The 19,987-nt window shown below is 35.8% G+C and overlaps 1 protein-coding gene across 3 annotated transcripts in view; it reads right to left on the reverse strand.

Moving 5' to 3' along the window:
- Positions 1 to 182: 182 nt before the first annotated feature.
- Positions 183 to 19,987, reverse strand: part of CA1H5orf34 (chromosome A1 C5orf34 homolog) — a 36,747-nt gene continuing 16,942 nt past the window's right edge. For all 3 annotated transcript variants that reach the window (XM_086678385.1, XM_086678392.1, XM_086678377.1), the window contains exons 7-13: positions 14,175 to 14,266; positions 13,211 to 13,280; positions 11,706 to 11,876; positions 11,215 to 11,309; positions 9,424 to 9,522; positions 4,862 to 4,902; positions 183 to 559 (exon numbers count right to left, since the gene is read on the reverse strand). In XM_086678385.1, the coding sequence (XP_086534511.1) occupies positions 366 to 559; positions 4,862 to 4,902; positions 9,424 to 9,522; positions 11,215 to 11,309; positions 11,706 to 11,876; positions 13,211 to 13,280; positions 14,175 to 14,266 (762 nt within the window). In that variant the 3' untranslated portion in view covers positions 183 to 365. The remainder of the gene's footprint in view (positions 560 to 4,861; positions 4,903 to 9,423; positions 9,523 to 11,214; positions 11,310 to 11,705; positions 11,877 to 13,210; positions 13,281 to 14,174; positions 14,267 to 19,987) is intronic.

A 19,987-nucleotide genomic window follows, 5' to 3' on the forward strand; every position in this document is an offset into this window, starting at 1 on the left:
GTTCTGTTGAAAAATATTTGGAGACACCAAATAGCAAATGACCAAATGCACAAAATTCTGCATATTTAAAAAGGAAAAAAAAAAACAACTTTGAGGATTAATAGTAAATTCTCTGCAAGATAAAACAGTAACAACTATGATTTTATAAATTTTTTTCATAAATATGAAATAATTGTTCAAAATTCTAAAATAGTTCTTTATTAATAAGGTACATTATAAATATATATCTTAAAGTTTACAAGTTAGGTAACCCCCAAAGTTAACTGTCATTTTTTCATATAATCATTGCACAGAAGTAATATATGTAATTTCTTGGCTTACTAGTAATACTAGTCACTTGAAACAACATCCTTAAGGTTTGTGATTCACTTTTTAGAATTTAATAGAAGATAGTCAATATCCTGAAGGATTTCAGAGGTTTTTTTCAATGCCACTGATACTCTCTTTTCATTAACTTCTTCCAGCAAGGTTTCTGAAGGTTTTGGTTCATAATGATCAGATGACTGTTCATTTTCTTTGTTGGAAATCTGGTTTAGGATACCACTATTCTCCAGTAACACTAAGTTGCTTAGTTAAGGAGTTTTTCCCCAAAATTTTCATTATATAAGTACTTTTAATTTCAGAAAGCCTGGTCTTCATATTAAAATATTATTTCTCTGTTAGGAAGGTCTCTTGGATTCATAATAGATTTGGCACTTTAGAACTTATCAAGTCTACCCCTTATTGATAAAGAAACTAGTTAGAGTAGAAGAGAAGAAGAAAGGAAAGAGTAGGTATGTGTGTGTATTTGGATGGAAATTTGGTGATAGGAGATGAAAGAATTAAAATCTCAACATTCCTTTAAGTGAAGAAGTGATATGGGACTAAAAGAACAAAAGAGTGACAGGAATATAAATAATCTATGCATTGTATTTTTTAATTTAAAAAAGATCTAGAATGAAAAGAAACCTGTCCTCTGTTGCAGAGCTACTTTATTATTTGAATAGGATTACAGAAAAATCATTAGATAAATTTAAATGAATGAGGTGGGAACTTACAGAACAAAAAGTTTCTTAAGAAAATGAGCCCAGTTATATGTCAACAAATTGGACAACCCAGAAGAAACAGATACCTTCCTAGAAACATACAACCTACCAAGACTGAATCATGAAAGAGAGAATCTGAATAGATCAATCACTAATAAGGAGGTTGAATCAGTAATCCAGAACCTCCAAATAAATAAGAGCCCAGGGCCAGATGGTTTCACTGGTGAATTCCTCCAAGCACTGAAAAAGAATTAATACCAATCCTTCTCAAACTCTTCCAAAAAACAGAAGTGGAGGGAGTATGTCCAAACTCATCTTTAAGTCCAGCATTACCCTGACAACCAAAACCAGACAAGAACACTGGTCAGAAAAAATTATTGGGGTGCCTGGCTGGCTCAGTCAGAAGAGTATATGACTCTTCATCTCAGGGTCACAGATTCAAGCCGCATATTGGGTGAAGAGATTGCTTTTGAATGAATGAATAAATAAATAAATAAATAAATAAATAAAATGTTAAAAAAAAATTACAGGCCAATATCCCTGATGAATATAAATGCAAAAAAATCCTCAAAAGATTAGCAAATGGAATCAACAATACCTTAAAATGATCATATACCATAATCGACTGAGATTTATTCCAGAAATGCATGGATGTTTCAACATATGAAAATCAGTCAATGTGATACACCACATTAACAAAATGAAGGATAAAAATTACCTGATTATCTCAATAGATGTAGAAAAACTGTCAACAAACTGGGTATAGAAGGAATGTACCTCGTGATAATAAAGGTCACATATGACTAGCCCACAGCTAACATCATACTCAATGGTGAAAAACTGAAAGCTTTTCCTCTAAGATCAGGAATAAGACAAGGATGCCCACTCTCGCCAGTGTTATTCAACATAATGTCCTAGCCAGAGCAATTAGGCAAAAAAGAAAAGGAATTCAAGTCAGAAAAAGTAAAACTGTTTCTATTTGCAGATGATATGACATTATATATAGAAGATCCTAAAGACTCCACCAAAAACTGTTAGAACTAATAAATTCAGTAAAGTTTCATGATGTAAAATCAATGTACAAAAAAATCAATTAAATACACTAATAACAAACTATCAGAAATTAAGAAAACAATCCCATTTATAATTATATCAAAAAGAATAAAATGCCTAGGAATATATTTAAGCAAGAAAGTGAAAGATCTATATACTAAGACATTCATGATGGAAACTGAAGAAGACACAAATAAATGGAAAGCTATTTTGTACTCCTAAATTGGAAGAATATTGTTAAAATGTCCATGCCACCCAAAACAATGTACAAATACAATTCAATCTCTATCAAATTCCAATAGCATTTTTCAAAGAAACATAATAAACAATCCTAAAATTTGCACAGAACCACAAAAGAACCCAAAGAGCCGAATCTTAAGAACAAAGCTGGAGGCATAATGCTTCCTGATCTCAAACTATATTACAAAGTTATAGTAATCAAAACAGTATAGCATGGGGATAAGGATAGACACATAGATCAATGGAACAGAATAGAGAGCCCAGAAATAAACCCACGTCATACACGGTCAATTAATTTACAACCAACAAGCCAAGAATATACAATGGGGGAAAAGATGGTCTCTTCAATAAGTGGTGCTGGAAAAACTGGACCCTTATCTTACACCCTACACAAATATCAACTCAAAATGGGCTGAAAACTTGAATATAAGACCTGAAACCATAAAACCCCTAGACGAAACCACGGGGTAAGGTCCTTGACATCAGTCTTGGCAGTGATTTTTTTGGATTTGATAACAAAGCAAAGGCAACAAAAGCAAAAATAAACAAATGGAAGTACATCAAACTTAAAAGCTTCTGCACAGCAAAGGGCACCATCAACAAAATGAAAAGACAATCTATGAAATCAGAGAATGTATTTGCAAATCATATATTTGATAAGAGGTTAATATCCAAAATACATAAAGAGCTCATACAACTAAATAGCAAAAAAACAAAACAAAACAAAAAACTGATAAAAAAATGGGCAGAGAAACTGAATAGATATTTTCAAAGACATACAAATGGTCAATAGGTATATGGAAAAGTGCTCAACATCACAAATCATCAGGGAAATGCAAATCAAAACCACAATGAGGTCTCACCTCATATGTATTTGAATGGCTATCATCAAAAAGACAATAGTTAACAAGTGCTGGTAAGGATGTGGAGAAAAAACCCTTGTGTACCTTGGTGTCAATGTAAATTGGTGTAGACACTATGGAAAACAGTATGGAAGCTCCTCAAAAAATTAAAAAAAGAACTATCATACCATTCAGCAATTCAAATTCTGCAGATATATCCAAAGGAAATGACATCAGGATCTCAAAGAGATATCTGCATTCCCATGTTCATTGCAGCATTATTCACAATAGCCAAGATATGGAAACAAACCAAGTGTCCAGTAACAAATGAACGGATAAAGAAGATATGGTATAGGGGCACCTGGGTGGCTCAGTCGGTTAAGCGTCCGACTTCAGCTCAGGTCATGATCTCACTACTTGGGAGTTCAAGCCCCGTATTGGGCTCTGTGCTGACAGCTCAGAGCTTGGAGTCTGCTTCAGATTTTGTCTCCGTCTCTCTGCCCCTTCCCTGTTCACGTGTCTCTCTCTCTCCTTTCTCTAATATAAAATAAAAAATTAAAAAAAAAAAGAGAGATGGTATATGTATACAATGGAATACTACTCAGCCATGAGAAATAAGGAAATCCTGCCATTTAAAACACAGAAGGATTCTGAGGGTATTATGCTAAATGAAATAAGCCAGACAGAAACACAAATACTGCAGTGTCATTTATATGTGGAATTTTTTTAAAAAGTCAAACTGATAGAAACAGTAAAAATGGTTTCCAGGGGGTGGGGGTGGATAAAATAGAGATTGGTAAAAGAAGACAAACTTCCAGCTCTAAATTGTATAAGGTCTGAGGATCTAATGTATAACATGGTGACTATAGTAGATAACCTTGTGTTGTATGGTTGAGGTTTGCTAGAAGAATGGAACTCAGAGGTTCTTACCAAAAAACGGGTGGGGAGAGGAAGGAATAGATATAGGGCATATAGATATAGATATGTGAGGTGACATGGGTGTTCATTATTAACAAGACAGGGTAATCCTTTCACAATATGTGTGTGTCAAGTCACCACAACGTACACCTTAAATCTCTTACAATTTTGTCAGTTATACCTCAATAAAGCAGAAATTAAAAATAAAAGAATTTTTAATAATAAATATCCTAAGAAAAAAGAAAGGAAAAGTCAGACATAGGTCTGTTATAATTTAGAATAGAATTATATAAGTGAAAAAGTCTCCATAGGAGACCTTAACCCTAGTTCACTGTCCCCTGCCCTATTTAAACTCACTCAAAAGTATAAATGTTGACATGATATACCTTCTATAGACAAGATATAGCTTTGTTTTTTAAGTTTATTTATTTATTTTGAGAGACAGAGGGTGAGCAGGGGAGGGGCAGAGAGAAAGAGAAAGAGAGAGAGAGAGATAGAGAGAGAGAGAGAATCTCAAGCAGGCTCTGCAGGGTCAGCACACGTGGGGCTTGAACTCATGAAACTGTGAGATCATAACCTGAGCTAAAAATAGTTGAATGCTTAACCAACTGAGCCACCCTGGTGCCCCTAGACAAGATAGATCTTAAATTACCATCTTAAATGTTATTCAGTAAAGCTCTAGAATATATAAGTATGGATTAATATAAAGTACAGAATCATGAATTAAGCCTAGAACCTAAAGGGAGTAATTATACAGGACGGTACATTCTGTTTAAAGGATACAGTTAAACTTCTTTATCTTTTCAAGTTCAGAGGCCACAGACCTGTGCAAAAAGAAAAAAAAAGTAAGTTAATGATAGTTATCTGATTCTTTTATATCCACAATATTTCAAGTAAGCATACTTGATTTTTTTTTCATAAAGTTTTGAATTTTAGAAAGAAGTGCCCAGAAGTTAAGAATTCTCTTTATTTGGGTGCCTGTCTGGTTCAGCCAGTAGAGCATATGAATTCTCTCTATATTGGCTTTATTTAGTAACAAATCAACTTGATTCAACTGATAGCTATTGAGTACTTTTAAATTAAAAAAATTTTTTTGAATGTTTATTTATTTTTGAGAGACAGAGAGAGAGAGAGAGAGACAGAGCATGAGTGGGGGAGGGGCAGAGAGAGAGGAAGACACAGAATCCGAAGCAGGCTCCAGGCTCCAAGCCGTCAGCACAGAGCCTGATGCAGGGCATGAACTCATGAGCCATGAGATCATGACCTGAGCCCAAGTCGTACACTCAATTGACTGAGCCACCCAGGCTCCCTGCTATTGAGTGCTTTTAATGAATAATGTAAGTGAATAGAAGTCCTCACCTCAAGGACTTTTGAATCAGGTATTGATGTTTGAAGGTAACTGGCATTCCTGCTACAACTTAAAAACAAATTTTTTTTTTTGATGTTTTATTTATTTTTGAGAGAGAGAGAGACAGAGTACGAGCGGGGGAGGGGCAGAGAAAGAGGGAGACATAGAGTCTGAAGCAGGCTCCAGCTCTGAGCTGTCAGCACAGAACCCGACACGGGGCTCGAACTTGTGAAATAAGAGATCATGACCTGAGCTGAAGTCGAATGCTTAACCAACTGAGCCACCCAGGTGCCCCAACTTTTTTTTTACATAACTATTTTTTCTATTTATTTGAAGTTTTTTTATATAACTATTTTTTCTATTTGAAGTACAATAAAAAAAAATGCTACACTCTGGAAATTCAGTGGCACAGGTACATGGCCATAACTTGAGAGACATTATAAAGTTTAAAAAAAAAAAAAAAGAAGGAAATAAAAAGAAAAAAAATTCTCATATGAAACTGTACTATTACATACTTTTATCTGCCCAAACAGATAATTTGCAAATATTAGGTCAATAAACTGTATAACATCCATAAAAAGGTAGCTTCTTACTGAAATGCAAGAATTTAAAAGATTGGTAATCGAGGGGTGCCTGGGTGGCTCAGTCGGTTAGGCTAGGTCATGATCTCATAATTCACATCGGGCTCCATGCTGACAGCTCAGAGCCTGGAGCCTGCCTCAATTTTGCGTCTCCCTCTCTCTCTGCCCCTTCCCCCATGCTCGCTTGCTCTCTCTCTCAAAAAAAACATTAAAATTTTTTTTATAGATTGATATCTAAACAAGAAAAGACAAACAGAAACTGGAATGAAAATCTAGATATCACATCTAAAATCGGGGCTTTCTGTTGGAGACTTCCTACTCTTCTCTCCCTCTGCCATATCCTGCTGGAGTTCCAGGCCCCACTCCTCTGTCCACCTATCTACACATAGATCCCGCCTGCTACAACTTTTTTAATACTCACCTGGTATACCCTCTTCTTTCCTCCTCCAAGTTTAGTCAAAGTTAAAAACCTACTAAAATCCTATCACTTCTCTGAAAGAAGTGTTCTCTCCTTCCTTGAATTTCTATAGCACTGTTAACTAATCATATACTCATTGTAATCTCTTGAACTCTTTAACCTTCTGATTTTCATACCTAGATTGTCTTTTTCAGGAGAAAGGATTTTTTTCTTTTTCTTCTGTACTTTGCACATATAAGTAAGGCCTCATTTATATGGAACCCTTCAGAAACAGATGGTTTTGGGGGGCCAAGTTTTTACAGTTGAATTAGGTGTCAAAATATAAGTATTTTCTATTAAGTTTCTTCTGGAATAGACTACTTACTCATTTCATTGTTTTCTTAAACACAGTATATTACATATTCTCTTCTCCTTGAATAGAAGGGTTAACATTATGAACATTAACTCTTACCATGTTCCACAGAAACAGACACTGGGACAAATGGTAATGGGTAGAGGGCAGAATCTCTGACGTGTGTATCCTTTCTCTTTTTCCTCATTAAGCTAGAATGAAATGTGAGCAGTGGCACACAACTAGAAAATAGTGTCACTTAACTAGCTCACTGTAAAATTAATGAAGACTTTAATATCTAAAACATCTCTCTATTCAAGTCACTAGAAAAGTCTTCACAGTTCATGGAACTTGTCTGCTTTACTGGCCTTACTACAATGGAATGTATTCACCTCCTTGTCAATTTGTACTCTTTCGCTGAAGGATGAAAGAGATCTTTCAACATTTTAAGCATCTGTGGTAAAGACTTCCATATGACTTATTCCAAGGCCTGCTGATTATTCATCACTGAAAAACATCTTTTTTTTCCACATATGACATTTTTCTGGCTGTAAGCAACAATACAAACTACCTTTAGTACTGTTGCTCATATGATGACCCGACTTCTTATGAACTCTCTTCTGTACTATTTTTGACTAGCATCCCTATTAAGAAGTTGAATCAGTAAAAAAATAATAGAAGGTGAGCTGGAAAAAAAATACTGAAATACAATTTAGGTAGCTATCGATTGTGCAGTCATTTCTCTTCCTTCAACCCTTCTCTGACAAGAAAACAAATCAGAGTGGAGATGTGTTAGGCTTTGCAAGGGAAATGGAGCTACAGTAAGCAACTGCGACTGGACTGCGTCTCCTCTCCCTACTCTTCCTCAACTCCTTTGTCTTTCTGCTGCTCCTTTTTGCTTCCACCCGTGGCTGCTCTCACCAATATGCACTTCTCTCATGCCCTCACTTTTTACTTGTCTTTACAGTTATCCTCTTCAAAGTCTTCATGTAAAAAGGCTAGCATCTTACAAACTTTGTCAGCTGAGCAATGAAGTGACCAATTTTATCATCATACATAATTTCCTTTTCATCCCAACTATGTTTTTTGCTAGCTACTCGGGCAATTTTTCTGCTCCCAAACAGACTGTAGCTGAAGAATGGAGGATCTGGAAAGCTGAACCCTTAGGATGCCTAACATATTCAAATAACATCTACTGATTTGATTTCGACCTCTTTCTCTAAGTCACTTAGGAAAAGGTGTTGAGAATTAGGCTTAATGTTTGTATTTTTTCACCATGCTATGCTAAGACACTTACAAACCACTTTAAAGCTTCCTAAATTGTTCCTGGTATCCCTCTTTTCCAATACAGGTTTCTTCCACTATCCAATGGTAGAGTGTTCTATGAAAACTTTCATAAACTTAAATGGCACAAAGTGAAAAAACAATTGCCATTCATTTTTATGGAAAATGTTTTGATCATTCCCACACCCAAAACATAACCTCTCTTAACGCTTTTTCTGACACCTAAGGATCCATCTTGCTAATGGATGCACAAAATAAACTGGGATAAAGCACAAAGGCTCACAGACACAGTTCAAAGCTATGGCAGACTGAAGCTGAGATGCTGAGTGTAGTTCTCAGGTAAGGAGCTCAGAGCTACCATGCTCCCTGCTGGGGGTGCAAGCTGCCTCCGTGTAAGAGCTCGCTGCTAAACAAATGCAGAATGCTATTTTCACTTTTTGCCTTTTTCCTTGAAAGCGAAAATACTTCTCGAATTTTTTTTGGTTAGCAAAGACAGGAACATACTCCCAAGTACTAACCAGGCCCAACACTGCTTAGCTTTCGAGGTCAGACAAGATCAGGCACATCCAGGGTGGTATGGCTGTAGAAAAATGGGGACATGCTGATGTAGGTCTTTCATGTAAGTGAAGTGGCATAGTGCAAACTTCCAAAAAGTAGGGGATGCCTGTATATTCAGAGTATGCTGTCAGTGATACTAACCTTCCTAAGGGCCTTTCTTCCTGTCATTTTTTCCACCTAGGAACTCGTAATTCCATCAAGTGTGAGCTTTTCTATTGATCACAAGATCTATTCTTATTCTTCAAAACCCACAATACACCCTAACAGATAGCATCTGCTCCATAAAAACATTTTTTCACTGTCTCCACAGGACAAAATATACTTTTTACCTCTACCCTTGCTCCCTCCCTAAAATATCTTATTCATTTCCCTAAATATTCCTTTGAAGCCCAGTTCTAGTCCCCTTGCACACTGAAGGGCACGTAGGATGGACTAAAATACTTTATTTGTTGATTTGCCAGTTGATTTGGGGGAGGTAATTAATATGATAAAAATGATTTCAAAATCAATTTTTTCTGAAAGTTAGTCAACACTTTACTTCTTTTAATATTACTAAAATTTTAAAAATTCTCCTTTAAATTTTTCCATAAAGTTTTCGGGATGAATTTATCATATAAAAAGAATCGCCCATTTTGGTAAGAAGTTTTCAATGCAGTTTTCTGAACTTCAGATAAAATAAAATACGATGTAATGTAATAAATTGGTATCTGATTAAAGATAAATTATTTTCAAGCTTAAGCTATAAGAGTCTCAGAGCTTACCATTTGATATTTTTAATTTTTGTGACTCTTTTACACAGATAAAGTTTAAAAGAAATATAAATACCAATTTTCTTCAAGAATAGAAGATGAAGAATGTGTGGGCATCTCTCTCTGATTAGTCTGGGTCAGGCTTCTGCACCATGATACGACTGCTGTCACATATCTAGATTGAAAACATTAAAATAAATATTTGAAAAATGAAGTTGTATAGTATTTTTAAAAACATTTTTTTAAAAGGAAAAATCATTAAGACAATTTGGGGAAAAATGATAAAGAAAAAAATTCCAAAGTGAGGCATTTACTGGTAAATTTTTTGAGTCTTTTTCAAAGCAAATGGAAAAGTTAAGTTTTTTTCATTATTCATCAAGAATAAAATGATTTACTCATATTCATGATTAGTAAAGATATTTCTATAAGTTCTTTTTTAAAATTTATTTTTGAGAGAGAGAGAGAGAGAGAGAACATGAGTAGGGACTGGGCAGAGAGAGAGAGAAAGAGAAATAATCCCAAGCAGGCTTTGCACTGTCAGCACAGAGCCCAACACAGGGCTCGATCTCACCAACCATGAGATCATGACCTGAGCTGAAATCAAGAGCCGGATGCTTAACAGCCTGAGCCACCCAGGTGCCCCAATAAAGACAGGCTTTAAAATCAGAACAAAGTGATACTTGGATTTCATTCAAAATTCAAATTCAAATGTCTAAATTCTCCAAAGTGAAATAAATTTCATTATGTTTTATAATGAAAATGTCTTTACACATTAAGACTAAGTGAGCATTTGCTTTCTAAAATTTAAACCAGAACACAGCCATTAATTCCCACACATATACACAAATGTATAATTATATATAATTCATTCAATATACAAAATTAAGTATCAAGTTCAATAAAACAAATGATCTCAAGTGATGGCCTGAAACAAATAGTAATGTTTGTCAAAGACACTGCATTTTTCTTATTTATTTATTTATTTATTTATTTATTTATTTATTTATTTATTTATTTATTTATTTATTTATTTAGTTGTGAGAGAGAGAGAGAGAAAGAATATGAGTGGGGAAAGGGCAGAGAGAGACAGGGAGAGAAAGGACCCCAAGCAGGCTCCATGCCATCAGTGCACAGCCCGATGCAGGGCTCAATCTCACAAACTGTGAGATCAGGCATGACCTGAACTGAGATCAAGAGTCAGCCCCTTACCTGACTGAGCCACCCAGATGCTCTGTATTTTTGAGGCAAATTATTCAAACTAGCAATGAATGTTGGAGCATTTACACCAAAATGCAATAAATCCCAACAGGAAAATAAATTCATGAGGTAAAAAAGCAATTCTTTCATGAACATTCTCAAATAAAATCACTAACATGCTGAGAACATCACAAGTAGACTGATTACAACAAATTACATAAAACCAAAAGAGAAAAAGCATGTTCATAAAAATGGATTTTAAGAATCTTCTCCATCTTAAGAAAAAGCATCACTGAATTAATTTTATTCCACGTCACAGAAATATACATAACTTTAGTTATTTGTGCAAACCTTATTTCAAAAGGTTAGGGGATTAATCGGTTAACACAGCTGACCACAGTCCAACTTCCACAGCAAGACAAGTGTATCGAAAATACTCATTTTGAAAAACCACTTGAATACAAATGGAAATGATTACAAATGATATGATTTATTTAGTTATGCAAGATGCCAATACTTCTGTAAACTCTGAAATCTGCTGAAATGATACATGCACAATATCTACCTGAAAAAACTAAAAATATAACATTTAAATAGGTTTATATGCTTCCCCTCTGTCAGAAAACTGTTTACCATCATAAAAATAGTTTTTAAAACTGCTTTTCAGTACCTTTCATATGGTCCAGGGTGTCCAATATGAATTAACTGATCTTGCCCATCAGGAAAAGTTAACTTACACCAAGCTAAGTTGAGACCTTGATTTACCTTAAGCAGAAAAGAGGGAAAAACAAGTTTTATTGTTCTAAAACTGAGACAAAACTCACAACAAAAGCCTCTTTTACATTATCAATTTAAAAAATATGTAGATGAATCATTAAAACTTTATTTTGACTAATTTAAAGATTATATTTTACATGGATTATGGGTATTGTTTAACCACCACTCTGGTCCTTCTCTATATAATCAGTTGCCTTTATAAAAATGATTATTTGTCACACCTTTCTGATTTTTGCTAGGAAATCCAATGAGATCACTAAAGCGTCTTGACAGATTTTACATCTCAAAAAATAAAATTGAGATAGTGTGGTACTTGATTTTCTTTGTTCTATTTCCATTGATAGAAACGATAAAAAAGTAGATTTCAGTATGAAATATAATCACCTGTCTCTTTTCAGTAAAAGAGCTGAAATTCCAATTTAGGGTTAGAGTAATGCCATTTAAAAAGAGAGCATGTACTTTGTCATCAGAGTATGCAAGAAATCTTCCCACGCTGGGTATGAGCGATTCTCTCAAAAGTAAAGGCAGTATATTGCTATCATTTATCCCAGGTACCTAAAACCAAGTAAATAAAAACAGCAGGAAAGAGAGTTATCCATTGATAAGACTTAAATGATTAATAAACTCTGAGGCAACTTTATTCAGAAGTTGAATATTGTAGAATCCTTATATATGTCTTAACTTTTCCAGAAGTGGATAGCCAAATTAGTCTATTACAAGCAGATTAAGTTCTAGTCTTTGAAAAGTCCATGTTCTGAATTTTAGAACACAGACAAAACTTAGGAAGTACAGCAACATATAGGTTTATAATTAAATTAGTACAGATACAGAATTCAAAGTTTGAGAATCACTTCCTTGAAGTCCACGTTAGAGAAATTACTTTTACAGTTATAGAAATAGAGTAGAATACTGTACTATCATAGTTTATAATAACCACATTTTGACATACTTCAAATCTTATCAATTTCCCTGCCTTTCCCCCTCCACTGAGAAAAAAGAAACAAAACAAATTATAGGCAAAGTATAACATAAGAGCCAGATTTTGCAGTGTTTATCTAGTAAGTGGATATTTTTCTGAATAAACCAATATTAATGTTACAAAGAATTTCTCACATGACTTCAATGAAAGTAACTTGAACTTAGAGGTATGTATGTAAACAATAAAACTATTTTAAAAATCTTGCTTTTAAAATAATTTTAATAGGGATGCTTGGGTGGCTCAGTCAGTTAAGTATCCGTCTTCAGCTCAGGTCATGATCTTGCAGTTTGTGAGTTCAAGCCCCACATTGGGCTCTGTGCTGACAGCTCAGAGCCTGGAGCCTGCTTCAGATTGTGTCTCCCTCTCTCTCTCCCTGCCCCTCTACCACTCACGATCTGTCTCTCTCCAAAATAAACATTAAAAAAAATTAAAAAGAAAAAGGGGGGGCGGGGATTCCTGAGTAGCTCAGCTGGTTGAGCATCTGACTCTTGATTGCAGCTCAGGTCATGGTCTCAAGGACATGAGACTTAGCCTGGCGCTGGGCTCCTGCGGTGGGTGTAGAACCTATCTGAGATTCTGTCTCCCTCTCCCTATGCCTCTCTCCCACTCACATGAGTGCTCTCTCTCTCAAAAATAAATAATAAACAAACAAATAAATAAATAAATAAATAAAAATAATTTTGGAGCACCTGGGTGGCTCAGTCAGGTAAATGTCCGACTTCAGCTCAGGTCGTGATCTCGCGGTTTGTGAGTTCGAGCCCTGCATAGGGCTTTCTGCTATCAGTGCAGATCCCACTTTGGACCTTCTGTCTCCTCTCTCTCTGCCCCTCCCCCATGTGCATTTGCGTATGTACACTCTCTCTCTCTCTCAAAAATAATAAATAAATAAATAATAATAATTTTAAGATACCATTTTCCAGCAGCATATACGATAGTTATGGCTTAAAGAAAGCCTTGTCTTCGCACAGTGCTGAAGAATTCTGTGAACATGAAAAATATTGCTTAAACATTTGCAAATAATCACATTTTCCAATTCTAGCAATGCATTCTTACTGCTATACAACATGTTAGGCAAGTAATTCATTTCCACTAAAATACATTTGGAACTCCTTTCTTCCAGAAGTCTTTAATCCCCTAGAAGGTGATTGCTTCCCTTTGTGTTAATCTTACATAGGTTACTCCTCTCATTTTTAGTAATGAAATGACTCCAAATGGAGACAATTTTCAGGTGCTCCTTTCTAGGAGGTGATGGTTTCATAGCACCTGAAAGGTTTAGTGTAGTCTAAGAGTGCTGGGGAGGTGAATCAACTATCCATAAAAAATCAAATTACCAATTCTGTTCCTTCAAATCTACTTTGGAAGTTGCTTAGACATAAGTTTGCAAAAATTAATAATTTAATTCAGGAATACACTTTCATGCTTCTGACTGCCACAGATTAATTAGAATTTTAAAAAAAACATATGAACCGAAGAACTGAACTGCACTTCATCTTCTGTATACTCTCAGAATCTTTATTACTCTGAGGATAATAAAGTATATGAAAATTTTAAATGTATCATCAAATCCTTAACTTGATTCCAAGACACCATAAGGATGAACTCACCCAGAGAAAAGGCACTTACTTCCTAACTGTGCATGCTTGCTATATATGGATGCTTCTCCACATTTAACTTTAAATTTCAAAGCCAGAAGTACTCTTACAATGATGTGATTACCTTATTTTGTGGATGAAGAGACCAGAAAAGCTGACAGACTTTACCAAAGACACATATTTCCACTGTACCTACCATTTCTTACTCTTACCCTAACCACTAGAAAATGTATCAGGGTTCTCAGACACAACACTTCAGTCAGGTGAATGTGAAAAACTTACCTGGTTGCCTGTTTAATTAGAGAACACACAGAGAACAGACTTCCTGGTCTATCAGGAGGAAGGTTATTTACTGAATAAGTTTTCTCTTCTTTCTGAAAATTAATTTAAAATATCTCAATAATAAATGTTGGCCATTATTATTTTTTCTTGAAATATGTATTTACATTGTGACAAGGCAAGCAGTTATTTTAACTTAACCAAAAGCCCATAATATTTTTAAAGGTATTTTATGCTTTTCCATTGTCCCATTTTTTTTAAGTCTAGCATTTCTTATGGATAGTTACAAAAGTTATATTCTAATACCCTATAACATACTGTCCAATTTAAGTTTTGGCTATATTTAAATTAATATAGCAACAGAACTAATTTTCCTACACATTAGCAGAAAACTTATAAGCCCCCTTTCCCCTTTAGATCAAAACAAAAACAGGGGCGTCTAGGTGGCTCAGTAGGTTAAGTGTCCAACTCTTGATTTTAGCTCAGGTCATGATCTCACATTTCATGAATTTGAGCCCCATGTTAAGCTCTGTGCTGATAGTGCAAAGCCTGGTTGGGATTCTCTCGCCCTCTATCTATCTCTCTGCCCCTTCCCTGCTCTCGCTCTCTCAAAATAAATAAACTTTAAAAAACAAAAACACAATTTTAATTGAACAAATATACAATTTTGCCATATTTTATTAATGGAATAACTATCACTACAGTTTATAGAAGACAACATTATTTACAAGCTCAGCTTTCTGAATTAAAAAAAAATTTTTTGTTATTCCTTTTGAGTATCCTTTCTCAGACTTTTTTTTTAAGCCTTTAAGGCTTGAGGGCTTGTACAAATCTAATTTGAACCACAAGAGAACATAGTCCCCATATATACTTTACCATCAGTGAGAGAAGACAGGCTTTGAAGACAAAGCTGGATTCAAATCACAGGTGCCTCTTACTAACTATAATGACGGACAGGTTTATGCAACTTTTTGTAAACCTCAGTGCCTATAACCTGTGAAATGGGGATACTACCTACCATCTAGATTGTTTTGAGCATTAATGATGTAATACATATATAAAGCAGCCAGGCCAGAATTCAGTATAGAGTAGTTACCCAAAAAATAGTCCCTCCTCTTTTATCCTGGACTATAGACTTGAATATCTAAATCTCTATGAGGCTTCTCCACTGAATATCACAAAGACATCTCAACTTCAACGTGTCAAAATGGAACTACCTTCATTTCAAAATCTGCATTTTCTCCTTCTCTACTTCAGATCTACCTGTGGTGTGTTCTCTCTACCTGGATCTCAGCTCTCTCCTCCATCATCTTCCTTTGTCTAACTCCTGCGTTTCTTTGCTCTCAGGAAGCCATTACCCAGAATAGGTGAAATCCCCTACTTACGTCCACAAGCACCGCACCCACCACTCTTGCTTTTTGGTTTTCATCATAATTTCAATTTCATAGTTTTTTTTATTAAGTGTCTGTCTTCCCTGCTAGAATGGGGCTTCATGAAGGTAGGGGCTGTATCTGTTCTTCTGACCTCTGTCTGAATCCCTAGCATTTGTTAGCAATGTGCCTTAGTACATGATAGGCACTCAAACTAATGCATTTTAACTATTTACATCTTTCTTCATTGGATACTGAGTTCCTTGAGAGTTCTTGTCTTTTCCACTACCCTATTTCAATTCTAAGATACTCATTTAGCCTAATTTAGCCTCTCTGAAATCTGGATGCATCTTAAGAGTATCTTACTTTCAGGTAGGTGAGTTTGAGATATAAGAGAATTTAAATGTTTTATTGACACCTCCTGGTAAGATCAAAAGCAACCGTCATCAAAACAATTTAGATTTGATAAAATTTTGGTTTAACACAGAGCCTGGCACCACCACTCATTGATTTATTCAACAATTTGCCATCATTTTCAACTCCTTCCTCATCCCCAATATCCAGTCAGTCATCAGTTCTGTTTCCTTAATATTCGTGTCCATTCCTAGCTTTTCATTCTCATTTCCACTGCCTGGTTCCTCATACTTTCTTCCCTGAACTGCTATCAATGTCCTCTAACTGGTCTACTATCTCTTTCCCACTCCAGTTTATCTTCCTCTGAAATGACCTAACAAAAATATGATGTCACTTCTGTATTTTAATCCTTCAGCACTTGTGCAAAAGCAGTATGGTTTCTCATGCCCCATTTATGAGCTGGCTCAACTTAGTGGTTTAGTCTCTTCCCTGGAAATTCCCCTCAATACTCTCTTTACAGCATTCTCTATCTATAGCATTTTCTTTTCCTTCAACACTCCATCCTTGCCCCAGGCTCTAGCCTCCAGTTAGGTGAGTTTATCTACCTGTTCTATGCTCTAGCAATAATACTGCGTTGAACAAGACAGTGCTTACTTCTAGAGTGGGTTAGCAAACAAACATTGATCAGTAAGAAAATGTCACATAGCACTAATTGCTATGAAGAAGAAAAGAGGAGGGTATCATGATAGTGTCAAAGGTAGCTCCTTTAATTTGGATAGTTGGGAGATGACATGTATTTATTTATTTATTTTTAATGTTTTTATTTATTTTTGAAGGAGAGAGAGACAGAGCATGAGCAGGGGAGGAGCAGAGAGAGAGGGAAACATAGAATTTGAAGCAGGCTCCAGGCTCTAAGCTGTCAGCACAGAGCCCGATGCAGGGCTCGAACTCACGAACTGTGAGATCATAACCTGAGCCAAAGTCGGACTCTTAACCGACTGAGCCACCCAGGTGTCCCAGGAGATGACATTTAAATAGAAATTTTAATGATAGGAAGCCAAACATGCAAAGAGTTGGACAAGTAGTTCCCTCAGTTATATATTCCTCCAACCTTCATCCCTCTTTTGTATAACTCCTTTAAAAGTATAGGTCCTAGGGACACCTGACTGGCTTAGTCGATACAGCATCCGACTCTTGATCTCAGGGTTGTGAGTCTGAAACCCACACAGGATGTAGATATTACTTAAAAAGGAAAGGAAAAGAAAATCTCCTAGATCAGCCATGTCTTCCTGCAGTTGACTTTTCTCCAAAATTGGGTCAGGTGCCCCTCCCCTTATGTGGTCCCAAAGCACCACATTCTTATCTCTATGAGAGCACTTACATCATGAGCCCTTGACAATCTTTCCTACTTAGAATTTTAATTATGCAAGTAACAGTACATTACTATTTTATGTTTTTGGAAAAAAAGAAAGTTAGGAAAATACAACATTTAAGTCCCTCCCTACTTTTCCTCCCTCACAAAATCCCACACTCCCTGCTCCTCCCGCCCAAAAGTAACTGCTTCAGTTTGGTTTTTACCTGCCCAAATCTTTCCCTGTGCATTTCCATGTGTATTATACACAGTAACATATTTGGGTTTGGGGTTTGTTTTTGTTTTTTACACAGAAGATATTGTTGTACATGTTCTTCTGCAACTTTCTTTTTTCACAGTGCCTTGAAGATCTTTCCATCCCTCTATGCATCTATGTCTTCCTCATTCTTTTAAGCCACCACACAAGCACCCTGTAATCTGACCATCTCTCATTTCACCATCTCTCTACTGAGGAACATTTAGATTGGTTCTAGTGTTTCGCTCCTACAAACAATGCCACATTCCATATCCTTGGCTGTATTTCTTTGTATATATATGTGTTAATATTCTTCTATGATAGATACCTAGAGGCAGAATTTCTAGCCAATTTAACTTGATATTATCAAACTGTCCTTCACGAAGGCTAAATCAATTTACACTCCAACCCAGTACTACGAAAGCACCCTTTTCCCCCCCGCACCCTTGCCAGCAATAGATATTAACAACGTTTCGATAATTTGATGAGTGAAAAATGTTATGTTGTTGTTATTTTAATTTTCATTTCTTTGATGCAAGCAGTAAAGTTGGACAGGTTTCCAAATATTATAAGTTATTTATATTGCCTTTTCTAATGGCTTAACCATTCTTATTGTTTATTCATTTTTCTATGAGAGGTTTTTATTTTTTTTGGTTTTTTATTACTGATTTATAGTACAGAATAGTTTTTTCCAGACCTTTGACTTTTTGGCTTTATCTAATTTAACAAAAATTAAATATTTAAAATTTAACGTAAGTTTACCAAGGTTACCAAACTTTTATTTTGTGCCTTCTGGTGTTTTGTACTGTATTTAAGAAGACCTCCCCTCCCCCAAGATTATAAACATTGTTCTTCTAGATTTTCTTCTAACAATGATAAACTTTGGTTTCTTACATTTAGCCCTTTAACCCATCTGGAATTTATTTTTAGAGCATGGGTTAAAGTAAGAAGCAAATAATTCTATCCTGAAAAGACAGCCAATTGTTTCTAAATCTCTTACTCAAGTGGACAGAGGTCTGAGAGTGAAGCCCTCAGCAGTCTACCACAAAGGCACAGGTCATCTGGAAGTCCTGTTTTATCCCAAAGCTCATGTTCTCCTCCATGATATGTTTGCTTCGGTATGAAAATTATCATCCCTCCCCCTGACACCTCTGAGTAAAACTGAAGCTCCAGGAAGATGTACAGTATTTATCCTGTACTTTTTCAAACTCTCAGTACACAGCAGCCAGCAGTGTAACTGCACACACCCCTCTATTTGCCTGTTTACTTGATGATCTCATGTACTACACACACACACACACACACGCACACGCACACGCACACACAGCAGTGGTCATGCTTTCATTTCATGTGCTTCTTGGCCTGTCTGACTGACTACTAAACTTTGAACCCTTGAGGGAAGAAGTTCTTTGTCTTCACCCAGTGCTTGACAGAGTGCCTGCCTAGGAAGGTTCAGTTAAGATGTATTGATTGAATAAATGAATACTTTCTTGCAAATGAACCCAGTGGAGAATCTGCATACATGTATGTATGTATGTGTGTGTGTGTGTGTGTGTGTGTGTGTACACACACACACATACACACACACACACACACACATACATACCCCCCCACACACATATATACAAAATGAATGAAATATTCATTCTAAAATTTTAATGAATGCAGATATTTGGGATTTACTTAAAAATAAATAGGGAGTGGAGGGAGCAGTGGGAAGTACAGATGGAACAAGTGATAAACAATTTATCACTCAAAATTCCACACTGAATATAAAAAGAAAACATATATATTATGTTCCATTCTGCAAAGCAAAGCCATGTGATACCATGGTGATCCATACATAAGGGTGGATGTCAAATGTCAGATTGGGAACAAGCAAATTTAGACTATTGACAATATATCCATATGATTACATTTCGGCCTGATATATTAAATATATCGTTATATTTCACTATTTCAACAACAGAGAACAACCTTGCTCAACTTTCTACTTGTATATAAAGATTCAGGAGTTAAGAGGTATTTTAATTTTTTTTTTTTTCAACGTTTTTTTTTATTTATTTTTGGGACAGAGAGAGACAGAGCATGAACGGGGGAGGGGCAGAGAGAGAGGGAAACACAGAATCGGAAACAGGCTCCAGGCTCTGAGCCATCAGCCCAGAGCCTGACGCGGGGCTCGAACTCCCGGACCGCGAGATCGTGACCTGGCTGAAGTCGGACGCTTAACCGACTGCGCCACCCAGGCGCCCCAAGAGGTATTTTAAACATGCAAATAATTACATGGTGGGGAAAAAAGAATGTGCTTTTAATGTGCATATATTAATTCAAAGATATGCTACTGGTTTTAGTATTGATGAATTCTGTGACATAAGAAATTTAAATTTAACTTCTGATTTAAACACAAATTGGGGCACCTGGCTGGACCAGTCAGTACAGTGTGCAACTCTTGATCTCGGGGTTGTAAGTACAAGCCCCACCTTGG

Source organism: Puma concolor, chromosome A1 (genome assembly GCF_028749965.1).
Source record: "Puma concolor isolate L17-30 chromosome A1, mPumCon1.1.hap2, whole genome shotgun sequence".
NCBI classification, from domain to species: Eukaryota; Metazoa; Chordata; class Mammalia; order Carnivora; family Felidae; genus Puma; species Puma concolor.